The sequence below is a fragment of the Bactrocera tryoni genome, unplaced genomic scaffold (genome assembly GCF_016617805.1).
Source record: "Bactrocera tryoni isolate S06 unplaced genomic scaffold, CSIRO_BtryS06_freeze2 scaffold_25, whole genome shotgun sequence".
Lineage (NCBI taxonomy): Eukaryota > Metazoa > Arthropoda > Insecta > Diptera > Tephritidae > Bactrocera > Bactrocera tryoni.
In genome coordinates this window covers 30,709,706-30,735,802 of record NW_024395977.1, presented here as the reverse complement: position 1 = coordinate 30,735,802, position 26,097 = coordinate 30,709,706, and the positions used below count along the sequence as shown (strand labels likewise).

The following is a 26,097-nucleotide window of genomic DNA, read 5'->3' as shown; positions in this document are numbered from 1 at the left end:
ATCACAACACAGTCTCTAGTCACAAAATTTTGTCTCAAATTTGTTATCTGATCAAGAATAATAGAAACAAAGATTGCGCAATGATGAGTTCAAATTTCGTTCGTTTTGCGCATCTACGTCACGGTTGACCAACCTATAATCAGCTGATTTTCATTTGTTTGTTTTTCTTTGCATATAAGTGAATATTATTGAAAGATATCAATATAAGTGATTATTTTATAGTGAACATTTACCTACAAATTCATTTCATTGTATTATTTAATTTTGTCTCTTTGCTGTATTTGTTTTCATATATGCAAATAAAAAGATTGAATATTTTGTATTTCATTTTATCAATTTATTGTCTTTTTTAATTTTATTTTTTTCCTGTACATATTTTTAATTAAGTTTTTATTTAAGGAACGAATCCTACATTCTAGCTCTAAGAAATAGTTATTTTACTTTCGTACTACATTTTACAAAATTACTTAAATCTAAGTGCTTCTAAACATAATTTGTGCATACATATATGCAAATCAGTACCATTTACGTCGTCAAATACTGCTTGCTAGGCTCTCATATGCTCCCTCAACAGATCTGTTGGTTTTAACAGCTCTCCTTCACAAAGGTGATCCGCCCAAGTATAAGATGAACAATTTTCTAAATTGGCACAAATTTCGGGGTTGTCTTTACAAAGTTTGTGTCAGATGTACCCTGCCAAATTCTCAAGTCCGTCGTTGTTGAGAATCTCCAAGTCATCACTTTTTTCAGTTGGATCAGTGGAGTTTAGATCAACTGCCACACGTTGAAAAATATTACCTGCAAAAATAGAATAAACATACATACTGGAATGAATAAATGGAATAAATTGTTTGTTAAGTTTATTATTATAATTAGGATAAGAAACAGTGGTAAGTATGCAAAAACTTAGTTTGTATAGTATATAATAGCATATATTTGCATTTGTTAACATCAGCTCATTTCATATTAAAATTTGTTCTGTAGTTTTAGGTTTATAATACTATGTACTTTTAATATTTTGATAATTACCGGTTAGAGATAATTTTCGACTTCAACATTTCCTTCATCTGTAATCGCTCCTTCGTTGTTACCAAGTATAGTTTAGTACGCAGCTCTCAAGAAACGTAAAAACTTCATAAAAAAAAACGCTTAAGAAATGGTCAAGAAACTTTCCTGCGATAAATTTACTTGTGCTAGTACGCAGCTCTCAAGAAATCTAGTACTAATTTTTAATGCTTTTTTTTCAGTAAAATGTGAATATGGCAAACCTGGTTTTGCGAAGAAACATCAAATCAACAATTGTTTCTTGAAGAAAATTCGAAGTAATCGTCAAATTCATCCTAAATTAGTTGAAATCATTATTATGAAGTATATTTCAGTCATCAACAACATTCCTTAAATCTCAATAAAAATATTTATGTTACCATACACATACACACATACATATTACGCACAAAGCTTGTTTTCTTTGTTTATTTTCTCTTGTTCTTCTAATGTAGATCGTTCATAATGCGTAACCAGCTGTCAAAATTATTTGAGAAATAATGTATTTTTTTCTTGAGCAATTACTTGAGAGCTGCGTACCAACCTTATATCGGAACGCATCCTTTCCTTGAACTCCTGCCTGTCTGGGTGATCGTGAAGACCGCCTTTTAACCTGATTACGCCAAAAAAAATTTCTAAAACGTCCTGGTTTAAACGAATCTCCAGTCTTTCTGCTGTTCATTAGCCTCTGCAGGAGCACTGGTATCAACGTCGTTGGATTCTGCGAACTTAAACCTGCAAGAGTGTTTGGTTATAAATGTAAAATTATTGTAGTCAAAATGATATAATTACCCATCTCAAACTGTAAATTGCTTTCGAAGGCTTCTGAGGCGAAGCGTACTTCACAAATGCACGCATTTTTAACATTAATTTTGTCCGCTCGACGAAAAAATGAATCCATTGTTTTAATACTGTTTTATCATTAGGGAAATGGAAAAATCTCCACTTCGTAGCACTATTTTTAACATTGTTTTTATTGCATCCGAACACTGCGCAACGCATTTTAAAAAATATAAAATTTCACAATTAATACCAAACTCGAAAATACAATTCGAATTCACATTCAAAGGCGCGGGCGAATAATAAGTCAACCGTGACGTCAGTAAGAACAGCTGATCTCTTTCTCTATCATTCTTGTTATCTGATAGTTACCAGGTCAAAAAACTAAAAAGAATTCTTGTTTGACATTTTGAATATAATAGACACATATTATACATATTAATCGATTGTCGTTGATTTGTATTTTGTAAGCAACTCAAACACGAAAACGTTGAAAACAAATCAATTTCACATAAATTTCGTAGCTATTCTGAAACAAAGTCAACATACATTTTAATTTTTATTGGTAAATATGCATAAAACATATTGACTATGTTATAGAAAATTTAACATTTATTTTCATTCAAGTGTAAATATATCTCTAAGTAATGAAATGTAAGAGTTTTTTGTGACTGTCACGTAATGAATTGCAAAATCGTCTCAAGTCACAAAAATTGTCCCTAATTGAAAACCGCAATTTTAGAGACTTGTGACTGTATCACAGTACATAATCGCTCTGTAAGTATCTCATAGAAATTCGGCTTTGGCTGGCTGGTCAAGTTTCACCAATGATTCTTGAGTTTATGGTTGCCATAATGGATCCATTCGTCATCACCAGTCACAAAGACGTAAAACTTAGTTATTTTTATTGTGCTCAAACGGCATTTAAACATATTGATATGGCTGCCTGAGTGACTCCCAAAGATTCTGTGAGAGTAAGTCCGCCCAGGATGTTCAAAATCAGCACTTTTTAATCGTGCACACCACTTTTAGCTCAGCAAGTGCATGCTCACCAAAGATAAAGAGATGTCCAACTCCTCTCTCATTGGAAGTGAGAGAGCAATTGTTAACGTCAAAACTTCCTGAACTTTGACAGCTAGTCGAGTTCAGGAGGTATTGACGTTTAGTAATTGGAAACGAGCAATGGCCAGATTGAAATCTTATCGCTAATGAAAAATGTAAAACAATGAAAATCAAAAAAATGCGAAATTTTAATATATTTCATGAAACGTTTAGCAATTTGATGCATAGTAGCATTAATTTTCAGTTACCAATGATTAAAAGCATTAAACAATTGAGAACTAGCAAGCTTAATTCACCTTTTTAAGTATTGAAAGATCAAAACTCAGTTGTTTTAATATACCATAAAATCTTAAAAAAGGATTTAAGTAGTTTCGCCATATATTAAGAGTCCAAAATATAATAATTTGCAATGGTAATAAATGTTGGGTGTTTTAATTTAAATGCCCAAAAATTCTTACTTTTTTCGATCTGGCTACAATAGAAAATGTTCAAAAAAGCGCTTATTTTGAAACGCTCTCACACTGAAATAAGTTGGGCATCCCATTATCCCTGATGATGACGATGAAAATTATTATATATTGGACTCTTAATATATGGCGAAACTACTTAAATCGTTTTTTAAGGTTTTATGGTATATTAAAACAACTAACTGAACTTGAAAGACGGGGAAAATGTTGAAGTTTCTACGTTAAGTAGAAACCCTGTAGTTTACTGAGAAAAATAATTCAAAGCTCGACCTCGCCCGGCTCTATAACAAAAACACTAATTTTTAAAACTAAAAAAAAATTTAGATTTTTAATGATTCATTGTTTTCCCGAAAAAAGAACAAAATAATACATTAACTAAATTAATCCTTATATCATTAATATTAAATACATACCATGTTGTCCAGAATCCATAAAAAATATTTTCCAGAACTCACTTCACGCAACACAAAAAATACTATAACACTGATACTATACTACTTAAGTTTGTTCCTAATTGTTATACAAACTTGAGGGCTATAATATTCAACATGATATGTTAGCGTAACCAAACAAAATGTTAGAATTTCAGTTGTTAATATTTCCCAACCAAAAAAAAAAAAAATTTCAAATTAATATAAAGAAATCTTTCTACATACAAAAAAGTTGCGATAACAGTTTAGAGAGTTTAGCAGTTAATTCTAAAAATGTATTTACTTTTTATTCGAATGTCTGCTGCCCTCCAGCTTCCACTCACCCAAGTAAGACATACATATTTCTTCATCAGTTTGTATAGGTGCTACCTCTTTCACACAACTATGTCGTTTGAATAAGGAAATGTCGAATGATAATCTTGCTTAACCGTGCGATTCTGTACTGTGATACAGTCTCAAGTCTCTTTATTTGAGATTTCAAGTTAGAGACAATTTTTGAGACTTGACACGATTTTGCTATTCTTTAAGTGACAGTCACAAAATCTATTGCGTTTCATTATTCAGAGATGTTTTTACACTTGAATTAAAATAAATATGTCGATAACAAATACTAAATTTTCTATAGCACAGTCAAAAAACATAATTATCAATGGAAATAAAAATATGTGTTGACTTTCTTTCATAATATTTACGAAATTTATGTAAAATAGATTTATTTTTAACCTTTTCGTGTTTGTGTTGCTTACAAACACATTCAGTATATTCAAAATGGCAGACAAGAGTTCTTTTTAGTTTTGTGACCTGCTAACTATCAGGTCTCAAATTTGAGGCAATGTATTGAGACTAACGCTAGAGACTGTTTAGTGAATAGTAACTAGTCACAAATTGAGACTAGAGACTGGTCACAGAATCCCGCTAATCTTCTTCTTCTTAATTGGCGTAGCCACCGTTTACGCGATTATAGCCGAGTTAACAACAGCGCGCCAATCGTTTCTTCTTTTCGCTACGTGGCGTCAATTGGATATTCCAAACGAAGCCAGGTCCTTCTCCACCTGGTCCTTCCAACGGAGTGGAGGTCTTCCTCTTTCTCTGCTTCCCCCGGCGGGTACAGCGTCGAATACTTTCTGAGCTGGAGTGTTTTCGTCCATTAGGACAACATGACCTAGCTAGCGTAGCCGCTGTCTTTTAATTCGCTGAACTATGTCGATGTTGTCGTATATCTCGTACAGCTCATCGTTCCGTGGCCAACGCGCAAAGGACGGTGAATCTTCCGCAGAACTTTTCTCTCGAAAACTCGCAACGTCGACTCATCAGTTGTTGACATCGACCAAGCCTCTGCACCATATAGCAGGACGGGAATTATGAGTGACTTATAGAGTTTGGTTTTTGTTCGTCGAGAGAGGACTTTCCTTTTCAAGTGCCTACTCAGTCCGAAGTAGCACCTGTTCGCAAGAGTTACCCTGCGTTGGATTTCCAGGCTGACATTGTTGGTGGTGTTTACGCCGGTTCCAAGATAGACGAAATTATCTACGACTTCAAGTTATGACTGTCAACAGTGACGTGAGAGCCAAGTCGCGAGTTCGACGACTGTTTGTTTGATGACTAGAGATATTTCGTCTTGCCCTCGTTCACTGCCAAACCCATTTGCATTGCTTCCTTGTCCAGTCTGGAGAAAGCAGAATTAACGGCGCGCGCCGCACTCTTGTAAAAGATTGTACCTGCTCGATTAAAATCTGTAGCTCGAATTATTTTGAAGCAGCAGGTTGAAGAAGTCGCACGATAGGGAATCGACTTGTCTGAAACCTTGTGTGGTATCGAACGGCTCGGAAAGGTCCTTCCCGATCCTGACGGAGCTCTTCGTGTTGCTCAAAGTCAGTTTACACAGCCGTATTAGTTTTGCGGGGATACCAAATTCAGACATCGCGGAATAAAGGCAGCTCGACGAAGAGGTGGTGTGTTTCGATTCTCCATTCACGAGTCTTTTCCAAGATATGGCGCATGGTGAACATCTGGTTGGTTGTTAATTTTCTAGGTCTAAAGCTACACTGATAAGGTTCAATCAGTTTGTTGATGGTGGGCTTTAATCTTTCACACAATACGCTCGATAGAACCTTATATGCGATGTTGAGGAGGCTTATCCCACGGTAGTTGGCGCAGATTGTGGGGTCTCCTTTTTTATGGATTGGGCAGAGCACACTTAAATTCCAATCGTTGGGCATGCTTTCGTCCGACCATATTTTACAAAGAAGCTGATGCAGGCTCTTTATCAGTTCTTCGCCTCCGTGTTTGAATAGCTCGGCCGGCAATCTATCGGCCCCGCCGCTTTGTTGTTCTTCAGCCGGGTAATTGCTATTCGAACTTCTTCATGGTCGGGCAATGGAACGTCTGCTCCTTCTTTTGGCGTTGTGCGTTCACGGCCATTCAGCAGGCTGGAGAAGTGTTCCCTACATAATTTAAGTATGCTCTGGGCATCGGTCACTAGATCACCTTGGGGGGTTCTACAAGAGTATGCTCTGGTCTTGAAACCTTCTGTAATCCGCCGCATTTTTTCGTAGAATTTTTTAGCATTACCCATGTCGGCCAGCTTATCAAGCTCTTCGTACTCACGCATTTCGGCCTATGAACATTAATTCTTACAGACTAATGGAAACTTAGGATGCAAATCAGAATTCCAAAACAATAAAACTACAATTACATAAGTAGATAATTTAAACTCAAAAACAGAATTGAGGGTATTAATGAAGGATACCCTAGAGTGAGAAAAATCTAGAAGAACTTTCTCGGAAATCGAGTAAAACTCACGCATAGCACGCTTGAGAGGAGCATATACAGCAAAATTTGTACTTTCCTTTTTTATAATAAAATGGGGAAATAAATCTGAGACAACGCTGAGGAATTCACTTCTATAAATTTTCTCTAATAAATAGCGACAGTCAATATCTCCATTAATTACAATAAAAACGAATGAGTGGCAGAGAACGGACCGTCGATTTTCCAGTAATTTAAGATGCAAGAGCAATAAACGAGATGTATACGATGGTATTGGGTTAACAAACTTAAAGGAGCGGGGAACAAATTTAAGAAACATTTTTTGAACACGCTCGATCCTATTAATTGACGATATGTAATATGGTCTCCAAATAAACACTGCGTACTCCAAGATGGACCGAACAAAACATGTATACAGTAATTTTAACGTGTAGGGGTCGGAAAAATTTAAAGCATTTCGACGGACAAAGCCGAGCACAGAGGATAATTTAGAAGTGATGTAGTTGATGTGATTACTGAAAGAAAATCTGTTGTCAAAGATTACCCTAAGATCTTTGATTTCAGTAACACATTTTAGGACGCAATTAGAAATATTGTAACTTGAAGATAAGATGTTACATCGCCTACCATAAGAGATCTGAGAGCATTTATCTAGATTCAGAAAAAGCTTCGATTTCAGGCACCAAGCATAAAAAGTATCAATATAACATTGAAGTTTGAATACATCTTGTGAGTTTTTGATTATTGCAAAAATTTTCAAGTCATCTGCATATAACAGAAAGTTAGCGAAAGAGAAGCAACAGGAAATGTCATTGATAAACAGCACAAAGAGAAGTGGACGCAAGACGCTTCCTTGTGACACTCTCGAAGACGCAATGAATGAATCAGATGACGCTCCATCGACACTGACAACGCATCGTCTATTGTGCAAATATGATTTAATCCACTGCAAGAAGACCGAGTGAAATCCTAACGATGGTAATTTTTAATTAGAATATAGTGTGAAACTTTATCAAAGGCTTTAGAGAAATCTGTGTAGACACAATCTACCTGAAATCCAGCGGAGAATGCAGACATACAATAATCGCTAAAAACCGCTAAGTTTGACACAGTGGAGCGTCCCGAGATAAACCCATGCTGATTGACATCAATTATAGATTTTACTGTAAAAAATAATTTATTTTTAACAGAACACTCAAATATTTTCGAAATAGTAGAAAGTTTAGAAATAGGCCTGTAATTGGAGACTTCATCCTTTCTACCATCTTTGAGAATAGGGGTAATACATGCCAATTTCCAGTCCGAAATAAAATTCCCAGAGGAGGGAGACTTATTGAAGATAAGCATGAGAGGATATACCAAGGCAGTACAATTTTTTATAAGTACAGGCGGAAGCCCATCCAAATCCAATTTGGAAGAAGACTTAATATCACAAATAGCCTTGGCAATATCATCCTGTGAAAGACACAGTGTGCCAAAATTTATGGATGGGAAATTATTAGCCGAAAAAGTGGAACCAGTACCAGGATCATCGTGAACATAATTTGATTTGAAAAATTCAACAAACAAGTTGGAGATTTCGCCAGAAGTGCATGCTGACTTATCACCCCAGCGTAAAGCAGAGGGAATAGCCGAACACGCTCTTCTAGATTTTACAAAGTTCCAAAAGAACTTAGGGTTCGACTTAATTGTAAACTCCGGACTATTAATAAACCTTTTATAGAGAGACTTATCCAATTCATTAAATAGTTGTGTGTAGTGTTGATATTGAAAAAAGGAAATATGAGATTTAGTTGAAGAGAATTTTCTGTAGTATTTATTTCTAAGTTTTTTAAACGTTTGAGGCCCTTAGTGTACCAAGGCAACTTATATGGTTGTATATGTTTGAGCGGGATATTATAATGACAAAATTCCTGAATTGATTTCTTAAAAATGGAGAAACTATTAGCTGTATCTAGTCCCGAAAGTAAATCATCCCATTTAATCTCAGAGAGCAGATTGTTGAGTCGTTCAAAATCACAAAATGCAAAATTAAAACCAAGCCCATCAATAGGTTTAACAGGAGCGAAAAGATAAGTATCTACCTCAAACGCTAGCGGAGAATGATGAATGGTGGCTGGAATAATAGAAGATAATCCATCAAGAAACCTAAATTTTAAATTATCACTGAGAAAGACTAAGTCAAGAAAACGATCGAGACTATTTGAATATGAGTTGATTTGAATCAGATTGAGTCTAAGCAAGCTATCAATGAGAAATAACTCCTGAGAAGACGAAAAATTGGAAGGAATAAGAGCGGGATTATGAGAACAACCAGACCAGACGATATTGCTTAAATTAAAGTCACCCAGAACACAAATATTATTCTCTTTCACCTTATTTAATACCAGCGAGGAAATATTATTTGCTATATATATTTTACTATTTTGATACAACTCTAGAGGACTATTAGGAGGGATGTATGAGACTGCAATGAACAGAGCGTCATTGATACAAATACATAGTTGGTCCAGAATAGAATCATCATTATCAAGCATAATTAAACGAGGACGATATTTGCGATGAGCTGCTAGGAGAACACCACCCCCTCTTAAACAGCCAGTTTTTTCATGATCTCTGTCCTTACGGAAGACATAATAGAGATTTGAGTCAAAATATTCACTATCAAAGAAACTATAATTCAGCCAAGTCTCAACAATAATGATAATATCGAAATCCAAATGTGAAGAAAAGTTGCGAATAATATTTGATTTACACCTAATACCCGATAGATTTTGGTAGTACACCTTAAGACAGGAGCCATTTGAGGAAGGTGCAGAAGACGCATGAATAAAATCGGGATTAACAGGCGCATCAACTAATCTGCAGCGCTGCTTTCGCCTCCCTTTGGAAAAAACTTAAAGGGACGCAACTTAATGCTAGAAGGCCACACTGAAGAGGAGAAAACGGCATTAAAACAAGTAAGGAAGACTAAGTTCGGGTGTTAATGCCAGAAGGCCACACTGAAGTGGAGAAAACGGCATTAAAAAAAGTAAGGAAGGCTAAGTTCGGGTGCCACCGAACATTTCATACTCTCGCATGATAAAGTGATAATCGAGAGTTCATTATCCGTCATTTACATACATATTTTTCAAATACCGTATTTGTGTAAAGTTTTATTCCGCTATCATCATTGGTTCCTAATGTATGTATATATTATACAGAGGATACAGCAGATGGAATTCAAAATAGCGTTATATTGGAAAAAGGCGTGGTTGTGAACCGATTTCACCCATATTTCGTACATGTCATCAGGGTGTTAAGAAAATATTATATACCGAATTTCATTGAAATCGGTTGAGTAGTTCCTGAGATATGGATTTAGTCCATAAGTGGGCGACGCCACGCCCATTTTCAATTAAAAAAAAAAAAGCCTGGGTGCAGCTTCCTTCTGCCATTTCTTCAGTAAAATTTAGTGTTGCTGACGTTTTTTGTTAGTCGGTTAACGCACTTTTAGTGATTTTCAACATAACCTTTGTATGGGAGGTGGGCGTGGTTATAATCCGATTTCTTTCATTTTTGAACTGGATATGGAAATGCCTGAAGGAAACGACTCTGTAGAGTTTGGTTGACATGGCTATAGTAGTTTCCTAGATATGTACAAAAAACTTAATAGGGGGCAGAGCCACGCTCCAAAATGCCCCTCCTTAATGCGATCCTTTGTGCCAAACTTCACTTCATTATCTTTATTTATGGCTTAGTTATGACACTTTATAGGTTTTCGGTTTTCGCCATTTTGTGGGCGTGGCAGTGTGGCGATTTTGCCCATCTTCGAATTTAATCTTCTTATGGAGCCAAGAAATACGTGTACCATGATCATCATGATATCTCAATTTTTACTCAAGTTACAGCTTGCACGGACTCTACTCGTCACCCTGATCACTATGGTATAAATAACCCTATATCTGACTCTTTTAGTTTTAGGACTTACAAACAACCGTTATGTGAACAAAACTATAATACTCTCCTTAGCAACTTTCTTGCGAGAGTATAAAAAGATGGGGACACACCTAACTTAAAGTTTATCCTCTTAAGATTATTAATTTTAGTATCTTTCTTAATTAATTTATAACATAAAAGATGCTCTCTATCAACATTAGCATGTTTAACGACAAAAGATATAATATCTTCTTCACTGATTGAGTTCTTAAAGGCAGACAAGTGAATCCATTTCTTGGGTATGACGACATCGAGATCACAATTGGCATTAACACCAACAACAGTTGAAACAGCTGGGGATTTTTTGTTCCTAGTACTCACTTTTAACTTCAAATTTCCATTAGCAGCAATTGAAGTAGAAAAGTTTAAATTAACAGAATCATCAACGGCAACTGATTGAGTAGCATTGACAGCGACAGAGGAACGATCTGGTTTAGCAGCAACTGTTGGATTGTTTTTGGCTTTCGAATGAGTGTTGATATTCCTAGCAACAGCGTCAGCATATGTATAGGCATAATTAACAGCCTTCGGAGCAGCAGCAGGTCTAGCCGCAGGAGCACGGAAATCCGCGCTGACAATACCAGAAGAAACTGAAACAGCAACGTTAGACGGAGCTGTATTTGCACCATTATCAGCAGCCGTAGAGAGAGTGGAGCAAGCAGCAGACGGAGCGGCAGAGATTGCTTTCGGTGTAGCGGGAGCGAGATAATCCATACTCACATTATCAGTAGGAGCAGAAACAACAACGTTAGATGACGGAGCATTTGTATGCACAATAGTCGTAGAAGTGAGTATAGAGTTAGCAGTAGTTGAAGCTGCAGAGAATGCTTTCGGTATAGCGGGAACGAGATAATTCACACTCACATTATCAGCAGAAACAGCAGCGTTAGACGGAGAAGCGATTGTAGAAGCATTTGTACCAACAGCAGTCGCCGGAGTGAGAGTGGGGTGGGCAGCAGAGAGAGCATTCGAAGTTGGTACAGAAAACTTGCCGTTATCGGACAATTTCTTTTGCACAATGCAGATCTCTGATTTAAGTTCGTTAAGCTTAACGAATAAGGAATTTCGATCATCGCAGAGTTGTTGTATTAAGGTGAGCGCCTTCGATTGTGCACTTCTCAGTGAACTTACTTCCAAAACCAGAGAACTGAGCACCGCATTTACATTATTAGGATTATTATGCTCCAACAAAGGTCCAGCTACTTCCTTGCTTGATTGAGCATTGCGCACTGATGACGACGCAGGCGGCGAACGAATGGAATCTCTCCGAACAACCGCGCACACTTTACAATAAAAAGCATTTTTGGATTTCAGCAAAAAATCTACATCAGCCTGTGATAAATTCATACACGACAAGTGGAAGAATTGATTACACTTATGGCAGCTGATCTTGGGCTGAGCACGATCAACTCTATGGCCACAAACACACGGCATTAATATATGTAGATTAAATAATAGAACGCGGAGCAGAGAAAAAATACGTCCGTTCACAGTGACGACCGCTTACGAAGCAATTATAAGAACACTGTGTTTTGGGTCTACTTTGACGTTCTGAACACATAGAGAGCGACACAACATGACGACACGATAGTGAACTGTAAATGGCGTCGTCAATCTTGTTACATGAACATTTGTAAGAAGTCAGCGACATAACAATGGACGTCTAATACACAAAACAACACAGCTGTCTATTTTGTATGTGCACAATTTCGTTGTTGTCGTACCTTTCACTTCAATGAAATTTTAATATTTTTTCTAAGTGAAATTTTTTATTCCCAAAATAAATAAATAGGTAAATTTATTTGTTCTAATTATCAATTGTTATTACAAATGATATAACATATCTATGTATGTATTTTATTCTTCTCTTTGTAAAATAACGTTAGGTTTTTCAGAGCTTTGAATACTTTTACATTTTACATATTAGTGGTATCGTTTCCTTTCTGCTCCCCTCTCTACTGTCGTCGGCAATTTTTAAAAATCTTTTTAAATTAGCGAGAGCGACAACTGAGAGCCTGCAGTCGTGTAGCTGTCTAAACAACTGTGTCCTTAAGAACGTGTGTATTTAGATATTTGAGAGAAGTCTTGAAGTCAGTCGCACCCTATGTCTTCAGCAGATGAGTGTAAAATAACCTCCGTATAACGAATTTCCTTATAGTAAATATTTCCATGTAACAGAACATTTTTTGCGAACGTAACTTCAAGATTAAAGCGTTTTCAATCTCCATGTAACGAATTTATTCAAATAATTTTTCGTTTTTATTTACACTCGTCAGGGGTAGGCAAAATCGAAAGCTATATATTTATAATACTTAAAACTATAAAAATAATCACGTATACAAATGCCAACATTGAGCCCCAAATTCTAATTATAATTAAAAACTTGTTTAAATAATTCTAACTTGAGAGCGTCTCCATTAGCCAATCTGTTTAAAAAATCTTTGTTTAATATTAAATATTTAGCTCGTTGTAACCACTAAAAAAAAAGATAAAAAACTACATCTATCTATTTTATGACAATTTCTGTCGAATTCCCTAACAAATTTTATTTCTAAATTATTAGTAAATGCAAATTCTTAAGGCGGCTTCACTAAGTTGCATTTATCGATCAGGTTTTGATCTATGAAGATCAATTTATCTGAAAGAATTTCATCTCCTAAATAAGGTAATGGCAGAAGGCATGTGTGCATTTTAAAAATTTTCAAATAAAGATAGCCGAAAAATTATTAAAAGCATTTTCTTTCAAAAAATTAATTTCTAAACTACTATCTGAAGTAATGGATCTAACCATGGAGTGTTCGGACCGCGGTAAACCCTGGAAATCCTGCCAAGAGAGATCACTTAAAACAGAATCATTGCACACATTAAGAAGGACATTATGGCTAAGTTCTGAAATGACAGCTCACAGTTACATATTGTTACGATATTTACGTAACGTAAACCCACGACTTCCTAGACTAGAAAACATGAAAGGTGTAACTCTACTACCTCCATTATTTCTAATCTGACCAAAAATATGCTCTAAGCTGTTCTGACCTAGTCGTCTTGTCTTTAGGTAAGGAAATACTGAAATCTTAAACTACTAATGTTAATTAATCACCCCTTGACGAAATTGAGATTATGTGTTGTGTTGTTTCCTTTCTCATCTATGATCCGAATTGTCTTTAAAACTCTTTTTGCCTCATCTAAAAACTGGTTTTACTCTAGGGAACCCACAAAAACCTTTTTAGGGAATACAATGGTCTCAGTAAACTGCTTTTAAAGATATCTAAGAACTTAAAAAAAACGAACGAAATCCGCGGTATTAATAAAGCTCGTACTATTTGAGCTTAAGGCTCCCGAGCTGTAAAGAGAAAGCATACTTGAAGCAAATTTGTTAGTCAAAACTTGACACGCGAGTTTCTTCTTCTTAATTGGCGTAGACACCGCTTATGCGATTATAGTCGAGTTAACAACAGCGCGCCAGTCGTTTCTTCTTTTCGCTACGTGACACCAATTGGATATTCCAAACGAAGCCAGGTCCTTCTCCACCTGGTCCTTCCAACGGAGTGGAGGTCTTCCTCTTCCTCTGCTTCCCCCGGCGAGTACTGCGTCGAATACTTTCTGAGCTGGAATGTTTTCGTCCATTCGGACAACATGACCTAGCCAGCGTAGCCGCTGTGTTTTAATTCGCTGAACTATATCAATGTCGTCATATATCTCATACAGCTTACCGTTCTATGGAATGCGATATTCGCCGTGGCCAATGCGCAAAGGACCATAAATCTTTCGCAGAACTTTTCTCTCGCAAACTCGAAACGTCGACTCATCACTTGTTGTCATCGTCCAAGCTTCTGCACCATATAGCAGGACGGGAATTATGAGTGACTTATAGAGTTTGGTTTTTGTTCGTCGAGAGAGGACTTTGCTTCCCAATTGCCTACTCATTGTCCGAAGTAGCACCTTTTGGCAAGAGTTATCCTGCGTCGGATTTCCAGGCTGATGTTGTTGGTGGTGTCTACGCTGGTTCCAAGATAGACGAAATTATCTACAACTTCAAAGTTATGACTGTCAACAGTGACGAGAGAGCCAAGTCGCGAGTGCGACGTCGCACGATAGGGAATCGCCTTGTCTGAAACCTCGCTTGGTATCGAACGGCTCGGAGAGGTCCTTCCGGATCCTGACGGAGCTCTTTGTGTTGCTCAACGTCAGTTTACACAGCCGTAATAGTTTTGCGGGGATACCAAATTCAGACATCGCGGAATAAAGGCAGCTCCTTTTTCGTGTTATCGAAAGCAGCTTTGAAATCGACGAAGAGGAGGCGTGTGTCGATTCTCTTTTCACGGGTCTTTTCCAAGATTTGGCGCATGGTAAATATCTGGTCGGTTGTTGAATTTCCAGGTCTAAAGCCACACTGATAAGGTCCAATCAGTTTGTTGACGGTGGGCTTTAATCTTTCAAACAATTCGCTCGATGGAACCTTATATGCGATGTTGAGGAGGCTTATCCCACGGTAGTTGGCGCAGATTGTGGAGTCTCATTTTTTATGGATTGGGCAGAGCACACTTAAATGCCAATCGTTGGGCATGCTTTCGTCTGACCATATTTTACAAAGAAGCTGATGCATGCTCCTTATAAGTTCTTCGCCTCCGTGTTTGAATAGCTCGGCCGGCAATCCATCGGCCCGCCGCTTTGTTGTTCTTCAGGCGGGTAATTGCTATTCGAACTTCTTCATGGTCGGGCATTGGAACGTCTGCTCCATCGTCATCGATTGGGGAATCGGGTTCGCCTTCTCCTGGCATTGTACGTTCACTGCCATTCAGCAGGCTGGAAAAGTGTCCCTCCATAATTTAAGTATGCTCTGGGCATCGGTGACTAGGTCACCTTTAGAGGTTCTACAAGAGTATACTCCGGTTTTGAAACTCTGTGTTGCGAGGTAGGCAGTCTGTTTTTTCTCCGCTGCGACACGGCACTCCTCGTCGTACAAGCTGTTCTTTTGCACTTTCCGAAAACCAAAGGTTTCGGTTGCAGCAGTTCGCAAGGAGTTTGAAATGCCGTTCCACAGTTCCCTTATACCGAGTTGTTGACAAGTGCTCTCAGAGAGCAGGAGTGCAAGTCGAGTAGAAAATCGTTCGGCTATCTGTTGTGATTGCAGCTTCTCGACGTCGAACCTTCATTGTGTTTGTTGACGTGCGTTTTTTGCTGCACAGATGCGGGTGCGAATCTTGGCTGCAACAAGATAGTGGTCCGAGTCGATGTTAGGATCTCGGAGCGCACGCACGTCTAGAACAGTGGAGACGTGTTTTCCGTCTATCACAACGTGATCGATCTGGTTGGTGGCTTTTCGATCTGGAGACATCCAGGTAGCTTAAAGCATCTTCTTGTGCTGGAATCTAGTACCACAGATAACCATATGTCGGGCCGCGGCGAAGTCAATCAGCCTCAACCCATTTGGGGATGTTACGTCGTTTCTTTGCCCACCCTGGCGTTAAAGTCGCCAAGTACGATTTTGACATCATGGCGAGGGCAGCGCTCATAGGTGTGCTCCAAGCTCTCATAGAAGGCATCTTTGGTAACATCGTCCTTCTTTTCCGTCGGGGCGTGGCCGCAAATGAGCGATATGTTGAAGAACCTCGCTTTGTCGTTTTGTTGAGTCTCTCTTCCACCACGAATGCCACACCAAACTTGCGCTCCTTTATATGGCCACTGTAGTAAATGCCATAAGAACCTACTCGTCCTTGTCCTTGTCCCGTCCATTGCATTTCTTGGACGGCGGTGATGTCAGCCTTTATATTCGTGAGGACAGCAACCAGCTGGGCAGTGGTACCTTCCCAATTAAGGCACCGGACATTCCAGGTGCATGCCTTCAATTCGTAGTCCTTATTTCGTTTGCCAAGGTCGTCATCAAAAGGGGGTCTCTCATCCGAGGCTGGTTGCTAATTTTCATTGGGGGTGTTTTTTTACATGGCGGGTCCCAAACCCAGCTCACAACCCTATGTAGGCGATGTTTCGCCTTCTCACTTTAGCTCGCCTCCAAACGGATGTTCTTAGGCTACCCAGAGGATACTTGGTCAAAGACCGGAAGTCGTGAGCTGCTTGAGTCATATGTAAAAGAATCGTTTCTGGCCACTCCCAAGTGAATGACGATCAGAGAACTATCCTCACTTGCGTGAACTTCTACACATGACTCCATCCTCCGCGAGACCCGAGTTGAACCTTTGGGTTTTGGAAGGTATTGGGGTAAATATGAGCATCGGTTAACTTATGCGCACACCGATAACTCGACTTAGGATCTTATTTATAAAATTGGACTATATCTGAACAAAATACGCGACCATTTTTTAAATCAACTTTATTTTTCATGTTTTGTAAGCAGTTTCGACTGCATTTTAATAAATGAAGGCTATCGTAAGAAAAAAAAAAAATATTTCCTTACTGGCTTAATGAGTCTCAAACCCCCCTCACAATATTACACTTCCACACCATACACATTACATTCACCACATCATCATTCCACACCACACCTTCATTTCGCACCACATCATCATCACATTCCACATCACACAAAAAAGAACAAAAGGGACCGACGGACAAGGCACTAGTCTTTTTTTGGTTTTCGATTCGACACACCGCAGACGTGCTCCGTGCTCCAGCTTTTAATTTCGATTTTCGTACCGAAGTTTTTTTTAATACAAGGTGAGTGCCGGGAAGACTAATAGAATAAACACTTACCATTAACGTTAAAAAAAGAGGTGATATTGAGACACCAAACAAATTAGCTAAATTATGAAAATTGGTAAGTTGGTCACAAACAAAAAGTCAAGGAACAGGCCCTATATTTTGAAGTTGGGTAATGGCTTCAGGAATATATTTCTTGAGGACGTACCCTTTGCATGAGCCTCTATCAAAACAATAAGCAAACAGATGGGGCCAAGGTTCACGACTTATACCTTGCACCATTATGGTCATTGCAGTTGTGGCTGTACAATTGAGGCACTTGTATACTTACGTGCGGAAAGTATAAATCGAATGTGAGAGCGCAAACTCGTGAGATTACTTAAACGTAATAAAAATGTATTATTCAATATAATTACAAGTTTTGAAGTAATACGTTCTGTTTATTCTTTAAAAAATATTTTTATTTCTTGTGAGTTGGAGAAAGCCATTCGTCCTGTATTATAACGCATTCTCCTACATTGGCTTTCTTCTGGGTCGTTTTTCACCAATATCACTTGTGGAGATCTTTGAGATAGTCCTCCTTCCATCTGTGGCTGAGTTCGTGATGGAGAATCTCATTGTCTCTCATTATATTTGAAGGAAATCCACGACGTCCGACAAAGCGCGCAAATGCTGCAAGAAAAGCCGTAGTAGTCATATCTGAACAAAGCTCGAGGTGTACTGCCTTTGTCGTAAAACATACAAAGACAGCCACATACCCTTTTCTAAATGAGGAAGACTTTAACATCGAGGCCTTTTTCTGGAAAGGTAAAGCAAAACCCCAGAGACGGTAAAGGGTAGAGCATAATTGCAGCGTTCAGGTGGTAAAGCTGCCATGATCTGCGTACGCATTTTGTGTTTGTACATGGTAAATGGTTTACACATGAAAATCGTCCTTTTGATTTGTGGCTTTAGTTCGGTATATAAAATTCTTGACGGACCATTTTTTGCATTAAGCGATGCTTACCATACAGTGTAAGCTGGTGGAGATATGCTAGATGAAGGTAAGTAAAACGGGATTTCTCTGGAATAATTATGAGATGTCGTTCGTTATAACTAAGGCTGGAGTTTGAAAATCTTCCATTTGCCCTTATTAATCCCTTAGTGTCCAAAAATGACTTAAGACGAGAACAGAGCTTCCCTTTTCGAGTGGTCGTCTTTCGAGAAACTGAAATAGCGAGCTTGGATGTATGTGACGAGATTAACTTTTGCATGTTGCAAGTCGGAATGCGTTAGTTGTACGCAAGGATCATTTGGTATTCCTTTCATTTCTTGGTTAAGTCTTTGGGTGAATTTGTTCATGTAAGTGACTACTCTTAGTGCTCTAGGAAATAATGAAAATCGGTGGAAAATATCATCCTCTTCTGGAGTGATATGAAAATTTTCAAATTTCCGACTTTCCGGAGGTATAATATTCCGAGCGGGGACTTTGGCCATAATATTGACTCAATTGTATATAATAATTGATCCGTTATCGCATTCCATTGAAGCCCTAGAGTTTTGGTTGTACTAGCCTTTTCAAATTTAAGGAAGTCTGTATTTAATAAATCTTCCTTTTTATATATATTATTATTTCAGGGTGATTTGATGTATTTCTTAACTTTCGCTAATGATTCGCACACTAATGCGATACTGTGGCTACCCTGTAGTTCGGTACCATCGGGGAAGAGCTAACGATATGACTAATTCCTAATCATTAGAACCAGTTCCAGCTCGATTACTCGCAATGTTATTTGACTAACGATTTTTACATTGCAATGTCCTACGAGAGTAATCGATCGGTGCGACGCTGCATTACCAGTCATTGGTGAAATGACTAGTTCCAAAATCGTTAGTGAATCGCTAATACAGAATCGCTAGCGTTTTCATTAATTCAAAATGGCTAGTGATTTGACTGACTCCAAATCGTGAGTGATTTCGTTAATTCGAAATTGCAGGTGGTTTGACTAATTCAAAATCGTTAGCGATTTCATTAATTCTAACTCGCTAGCGATTCTACTGGTTCAATTTTACGAAAATAAAAGAAATTTTTATGAAATTCAAAGCAATAGATTTATTAAATTCAATTATACATATGTATTTTTTAATTTATTTTCTTACTTAGTAGTTTTAAAATATGTACTATCTTACATTATATTGTTATTTATTAATCATTTATTTTCTTTATTTACTAAATGATTTTTTTTTTTTTTATTACGCGTTTTTTTTTTACGCTGAAGGGCTTGGCGCAGTTGATTCTCTGGCGATCCAGCGTCTATCCCGGTAGGAATGGACTCTAAAATAATTAAAATATATTTGTTATCAACTGTTTTAATTAAAAAGCTTGTCCTGTTCTTACCAATAAGGGCGTCGAAAAAATTTGTAAAGCTTTTGAGCGAATCTTTGCCCAACACTCCATCAATATTGTACTGCATGGCCAATTCGTCTGTTATAATATTCTTCAGGTTTTTCACCACTCCAGAACCCTGGAGAATTTGAGTCATACATTTGATCTGCAAGAAAGTAAAGGGTTGAAACGGTAAAAATAAAAAAAAAAAAATTGAAATTTACTGAAACGTATTTTAAATAAGGAAATCGAAAGAAAAAATATTACTTACGTAGTTCTTCTTTCCGCGAACTTCTATATTTTCATTAATTCGGCCCAAATCTGTTATGTTTTTAATTGGAAATTCTCTCATTATCGATGAGTCGTCGGTGCGTTCTTTCAGAAGCTGCTGAATGAGGACTTTCTGCTGCGCTACTTCTTCTAGGAGCACTTGGTACTGTGCAGAAATTTGGCTCATTTTTCTTTCCATCAGTTCTAGAAATAAAAAATATATATGAATGAAAAGAGGAATATACTTGTTGGCTTATACTTTATCTTCGCATTTACATGCCTTTCTGTATATTCTTGATTGTAGCAAGTCTTTTTAATTCGTTTTGGGTTCGGACCATCCATATTGCCTTCTGTAATTTATTACTTTTTATTTCGCAATTTTTATATTTATTTATTTTTTATTTTTATTTTATTTGTTACTTATTACTATTATTGTTATTTTTTTAGTTTTATTATCACTAGATTTCATGTTAATGTATCGTTTTTTACTGCTTTATTTTATTGAAGATATTTATATATGTATATTATAATATATTTAGTAATACGTATTTACAGGTAACAAAAATGTTTTCGCATGTAATAAAAATGGAGCATTGGTATTACAATATGTTTGCCTTCAAAGGGAATTGCGAAAGCCTTACATTCTAATTCTGATAAAGCAAATTTTGCAATATCAGCTCCAGAATCTGCTAAATCTATAACATAGATCCCTAAGAACGATGTAGCTGCTCTAAGATTTTTGAAGGCCTTTTTATCATTTTCTTTAGGTACTGCAAATAATTTTCAAAAGAGTAGCAAGATCCAGATCCAAGGTTTGCTTTAAATGCAGAAGACTGTGAACGTTATAAGAAACACTGTTTTCACCAAACAAAATGGGGAAGTTTTCTACAAAGTCATTGAGCATGAATTGGGCAGTGTCTAAGTTTGAATCTCGTTGCTTAGAGCAACAAAGAAGCCTATATGCGCAGTGCAATAAAAGGAAGGTGTAATAAATATCTTCATGTACCTCACCTTTCAGTGCTATAATGCCAGTGTATAATAAAAACTGTCTAAATTCGATTGCCTTCCAATGCACCAAATCTTCTAGAGGTCTTGGTTTTCGAACAAACTCCTTTGGAATGTGGTAGCTAATAGAAACTAGTTTTTTAGAAATGTTGTTTTTATTTAGAAGGGAAAGTTTAAAGGAAACTTTATTGTTCAACAATCTGCATAAAAATTTGCGCATAATGCCTAAGTCTATGAGATGCATACAATCCAATGGAATCTGGCTGACCATTGAAATGTTTAAATTTTCAAGTACGTTCTTTTGTGATACAAAATGTGAACTATGATGTTCAGGGTACTTTCTGTTCGAGAAATCCTCATCAGTTATTAAATCACTAGAGGTATTCCTGTATGTCAAAACACCATCTATTTTTCGACCTACCTGTGTACATTTGGAGCAACCATACCGGGAGGTATGTGACGGAGTTCCACTAATATAAGCTCGTGAGGGAGCATCACAAACTATAGCCCTAATATCTATTTTAATAGTCTTGTTTTTCAATTGCAAGCCATGTTCAATTAAGTCGGTAATTTCGGAAAATAAGGAGTTTAAATATTCCTCACAGCTTTTAGGTTTTGACTTTCCAACAAAAACACCAACAGGGAAAACTGTCATTCCCTGAATATTATTTATACGAATTAAAATTGGCGAAAACTGAATTCTTGAACTTTGAAAAAGCGGTAAACCATCTATGTTAATATCAATGTTCAAGGTGTCGTCTAACTGAATCAATTTGTCTATATTATTTAATTGCCATTTTAATCCTACATGCAAGTATTCGCCACCAGCAATAGTTGAAATATTTGGCTTGGACGGACAATCGGACTTATAAAAGGAACTCACATTAACATTTATACCGCGAAGAGTTTGTATCAAGTCTATTGCACATGCGCGTGAAACTCTATGTTTTATGTACCATTCTCTTAATTCTTCATTTAAATTGAAACTCTTTCCAGAATCTTCTTCAAAAACATTTAAATTTTCTTCTACTTCCATTTCCTGTAAATTATTAGCTATTTGCACATTGGGCACCGATTTTTCTGGCATAAAATCCTGCAAAGTAGCACTTCTAAACTTTTCAACGCACCTGTACCTCTCATTCCTTACTAGTCTACGCAGATGTCTCCTACCTACAATTTTCTTATCTACCTTCATTTGTTTTTATTTTTTATTATTATAACTTCTTTATTATTATTATTTCTTTTATTTCACTTGCAAAATTTTTTAACGTTAATATTATATTGATTGATTATTATGGTATTAATGTATATCTTATAAATTACTTTACACTTCACTTTTTTATTTTTTTATTCGACTTTAATTTTTTCACTAACAACACTAAAATAAATTATTTTTATTTAAGGAATGTCCGTTCTTTATTGACCTTTTTCGCCTGCTCTTCAACTAAAATTTACACTCAAGATCTAAACAATTTAGTGTAAAAATTACAACGGCAGACTGAGCGATCGATCGAACTACAATTCCTGCGAATTTCTGCAGAAATAGTACGGGACACTAAATTTCTGTTGAATTTTGATCTGCTCGCACATTGTTGTTATTGCAATTTCATATACGCATTGATTTTCGTTTTTTAGGGGTGGGTTTTTTCAGATTTGATGCCTCGTTGCATTACAAATCATTAGCGAAAAGACTAACTAGCGATAATGCATGAAATCGCTAGTAGAATTCGCGCTCTGGTAATCGCTTAACACCAGTCGAACTACAGGATACTTGATAGTATATCCTCCATGTATATTTGTATTTGCAACACAGAAGATGCTAAAAGCAAATTTGTATTTGTCAGTACATGTAATGTTCTAATGGCCAAATAGGGTGCGCACTTGATGCCAAAGGTTACTGTTTTAAGTTTGTGATTTGGACTATTGTTATATTTGCGGAAGACTATGCGTTGGAAATCGTGGTCATACCAGAATTTGCCTATACCTTTCTTCTATTATACATTCCCAATGAAAACGTATTTAAACATGCACCAATTTAGAACTAGCGTCATGAGATCAGGTTGGTCCTGTGTATAGTACATCATTGAGTGATTTGCCTGAGCTCATACTCTTTGAGGCATTGAAAACCACTCGTATTTTTGTTGTAATTTTATCAGGTCTTATTATTCCATGATGTGGAAGATAATAAGGTAAATATCTACCTTTAGATACTTTTTCATATGGTACAGTTTCTTCCACATGGTGAGGTCAAGATATTCGTCCATCACATTATCATATGCTGATTTATGCTCACTTTTGTTTATCATGCTTTTTTCCAGGCTTCGAAATTTCTGGACTGCTGATATTCTAGGGTGAACTAGAGCTATGGTTTCAGGAAAAGTTGATTTGTATGGTAGTCACACAACATAACGACCATGCTCGTTTCTTGTTGTTGTGGACTTGTAATAGGCTTCGCATGCCTGGTCTTTTTCTGAAAGTAGGGTAGTTTGGGATAATTCTTCTGTTTCCCAGAATTTTTTAAGTTGATTATTTAAATCCTCGTTTGAGATATTTTCCATTTTTGTGGTGAATGAAATGATTTTTTCAGGGACTTGCCACTTATAATCCACTCAAAAATTGTATTTTGGGCTAAAAATTTATTGGAGATTTTTTCAATACCTTTAAGAATTATTTGAGGTATTAAGTCACTGCCTAATAATATGTCGATTTGTGATGGAGTATGAGAATTAGGATCTACTAATTTGAGACGTGATCATTTTTTCCAGAGTATTTTATTTCTCTCATAGCTTGGAAGCAAATTTGTAAGTTGCGGTAGAACGATGGCTTTTGCATCTATTCTTATATCCGCATTTGGAGATACTATGGTGATTGGGCATATTTTGGTGAAATTTTGGGTACTTGATCAGCCCATTTCCGAAATTTTGAAATTTGAATGTTTAATTGGCAATTTGAGCCGATTTTGAGCCTTTGATGATATAAAGAATATTTGAAAGCCTTGATCTATTAGTGCTCTTAGTTTGAATAAATCACCCTTATGTTCTATGGTGATGAGCGCAGTGGGTAAAAGAATTTTGCTTTCATTTTCTGAAAGTAGCGCTTGAATTTTTGCTGCTTTAGGGCAACATGGTTGTTCTTCCCTTTTTTCGGGATTTGAGGTTTCGGAATTACTTGATGCAGTTGTAGGGACCAATCCCGTCGTTTATTGAAATTTATTTTGCTTCATATTTTCAAAATTGCTTTCACAGTATTTTATCGTATGAGCATTCGACAGACAGTTGATGCAAAGCTTATGTTGTCTGACAAGATTGTTCCGGTCAGAAACTGATAGTTTTTTAAATTTCTCGCAAGATCTTGTTTTATGACCTGCCTTACAAATTTCACATAATGGTTGCCATTTATTAGTTTGGTTTGACACATAATGGTTAACATTTATTAGTTTGGTTTGACACGAATGTGTGACTTTTATTAACGTGTCTATTGTATTGCACATTATTGCTGGTATGAGGCTTAAACAAGTTTTTACCTGAGTCATTTTGATGAATATTTAGAGCTATGCATATTTTTGTTGTCAATTCGCTCAGCTATCTCGTATTGAGCAGTGAGGAATGTTTTCTTTTGTTCCAATGTGGGCATTTTTTTCCTTTCCAGTAGTGATTGTTCCTGTCGTAGTAACGTAGCATCAGGGAGTGTTTCTGCACAAATAGTTACAATCATAGGGTCCCACGATTTTGTAGAGATATTTTGTGTTTTTAACACTGATATGCAATTCTTGGCTGGTTTCTTGTTAAATTTTTGGTAAATACAATAAAGTTTTTATTGGGTTTCTATCATAACTCTTCCATTTTCGTATCTTTCGACTAGTGCTTCCAAAGCCAGCTTAAAATATTATTCATTTAAACCGAATGGGTTGACGACACTGCCTGCTTCCCCTTTTGTTTTGTATCTTAGATGGTATAACTTTTGTGCTTGTGAGAGTTAGGATGGTTTATATAAACGGCAGAAAACCTGTCCTGGAAAGAGGCCATTGATCATAATATCCATTGAAAACTTCAGTATCACAAGCTGGTACTTCATGTCTTCTTTTGGTATTGTAACTACTCCGGGAGAGGGAGCAGTGGCTCTACCCGCCTAAATAAACATATTTGTTCAGTTATCATTCCCTTTGTTAGTTGTTTTTTAATTCGTACTGATCTCGGCAGTTATCATACTTAGCTGTCGCCGAAGCTTTTATATTTTCTGGGAGTTCAGCGTCGTCAGTATCTAGTACTGTATCGTACGCTGCCAGAAGGCGTTCCCACAGATTAATAACAATTTCAAGTTTTATATTCAAAACTGATACCGTGATGTCAGTAATACAAGGTGCGTTCTAAAGTAAGCAGGACAATAACAAACAACAGAGCAAATGGTTTTTTCGGCAAAATCAATTTACTTTATTCAAAATAGTCTCCTTCTGCTTCAATACAGCTTTTTGCACAGTCCAAAAGCATGTCGACCGAGTGTTTCAGATCGTTGGCCGGTATGGCCGCTAGTATGCCGGCGCAAGCCTTTTGAATGGCCTCTACGTCTGCATAACGTTTTCCCTTCATGGGCAAATGCATTTTTCCAAAAAGGAAGAAGTCACACGGTGCCACATCAGGTGAATACGGGGAGTTGTTAATGGTTCAAATGTCATTTTTGGTCAAATAATCGGTCACAAGTGTCGATCGATGAGACAGATTCTGAGCAATTTTTAGTCGTCAGTCAATTTGTGCGGAACAAACCGTGCATACACCTTTCACAAGCCCAAATGTTCGGTCAAAATGCGATAAATTTGGCAATGTTCAATTCCGTTTCCATGAATTTCAATGATGATTTCGGCTGATTTTTGATGAATTCACGCACAGTTTCGATGGAATTTCCGGTGATCACGGATTTTGGTTGGCCCATATGTTGATCGTCATTTATATCCTCACCACCGCTGTGAAAACGGTGAAACCACTCGTGCACTCTGCTACGGGATAGGCAATCATCGCCATAAACTTGTTTCATCAATTGAAACGTTTCGGCAAAAGTTTTACCAATTTTAAAACAAATTGTTACGTAGGCTCTTTTTTCGAAGCTCATTTTCACACCGATAACGCAAACATACCAACATTTAAAACGCACGAACTTCACTTCCAATCAATGAAATGTCATGAAATTCTCACTGTACAATCGATAAAGATAGCAGATACTAACGCACCAGTCGGTATATATCTTATAAAACTATCACTTTCAGTGGTAAATCTCG

The 26,097-nt window shown here is 36.9% G+C and overlaps 1 protein-coding gene across 1 annotated transcript in view; it reads right to left on the bottom strand.

Moving 5' to 3' along the window:
• Window positions 1-682: 682 nt before the first annotated feature.
• LOC120780867 overlaps window positions 683-26,097 on the bottom strand; it is a 50,405-nt gene continuing 24,990 nt past the window's right edge. Inside the window, exons 3-6 of the mRNA XM_040113101.1 lie at window positions 19,825-20,027; window positions 19,566-19,719; window positions 19,440-19,502; window positions 683-798 (exon numbers count right to left, since the gene is read on the bottom strand). Coding sequence (XP_039969035.1) covers window positions 683-798; window positions 19,440-19,502; window positions 19,566-19,719; window positions 19,825-20,022 — 531 coding nt within the window. The 5' untranslated portion in view covers window positions 20,023-20,027. The remainder of the gene's footprint in view (window positions 799-19,439; window positions 19,503-19,565; window positions 19,720-19,824; window positions 20,028-26,097) is intronic.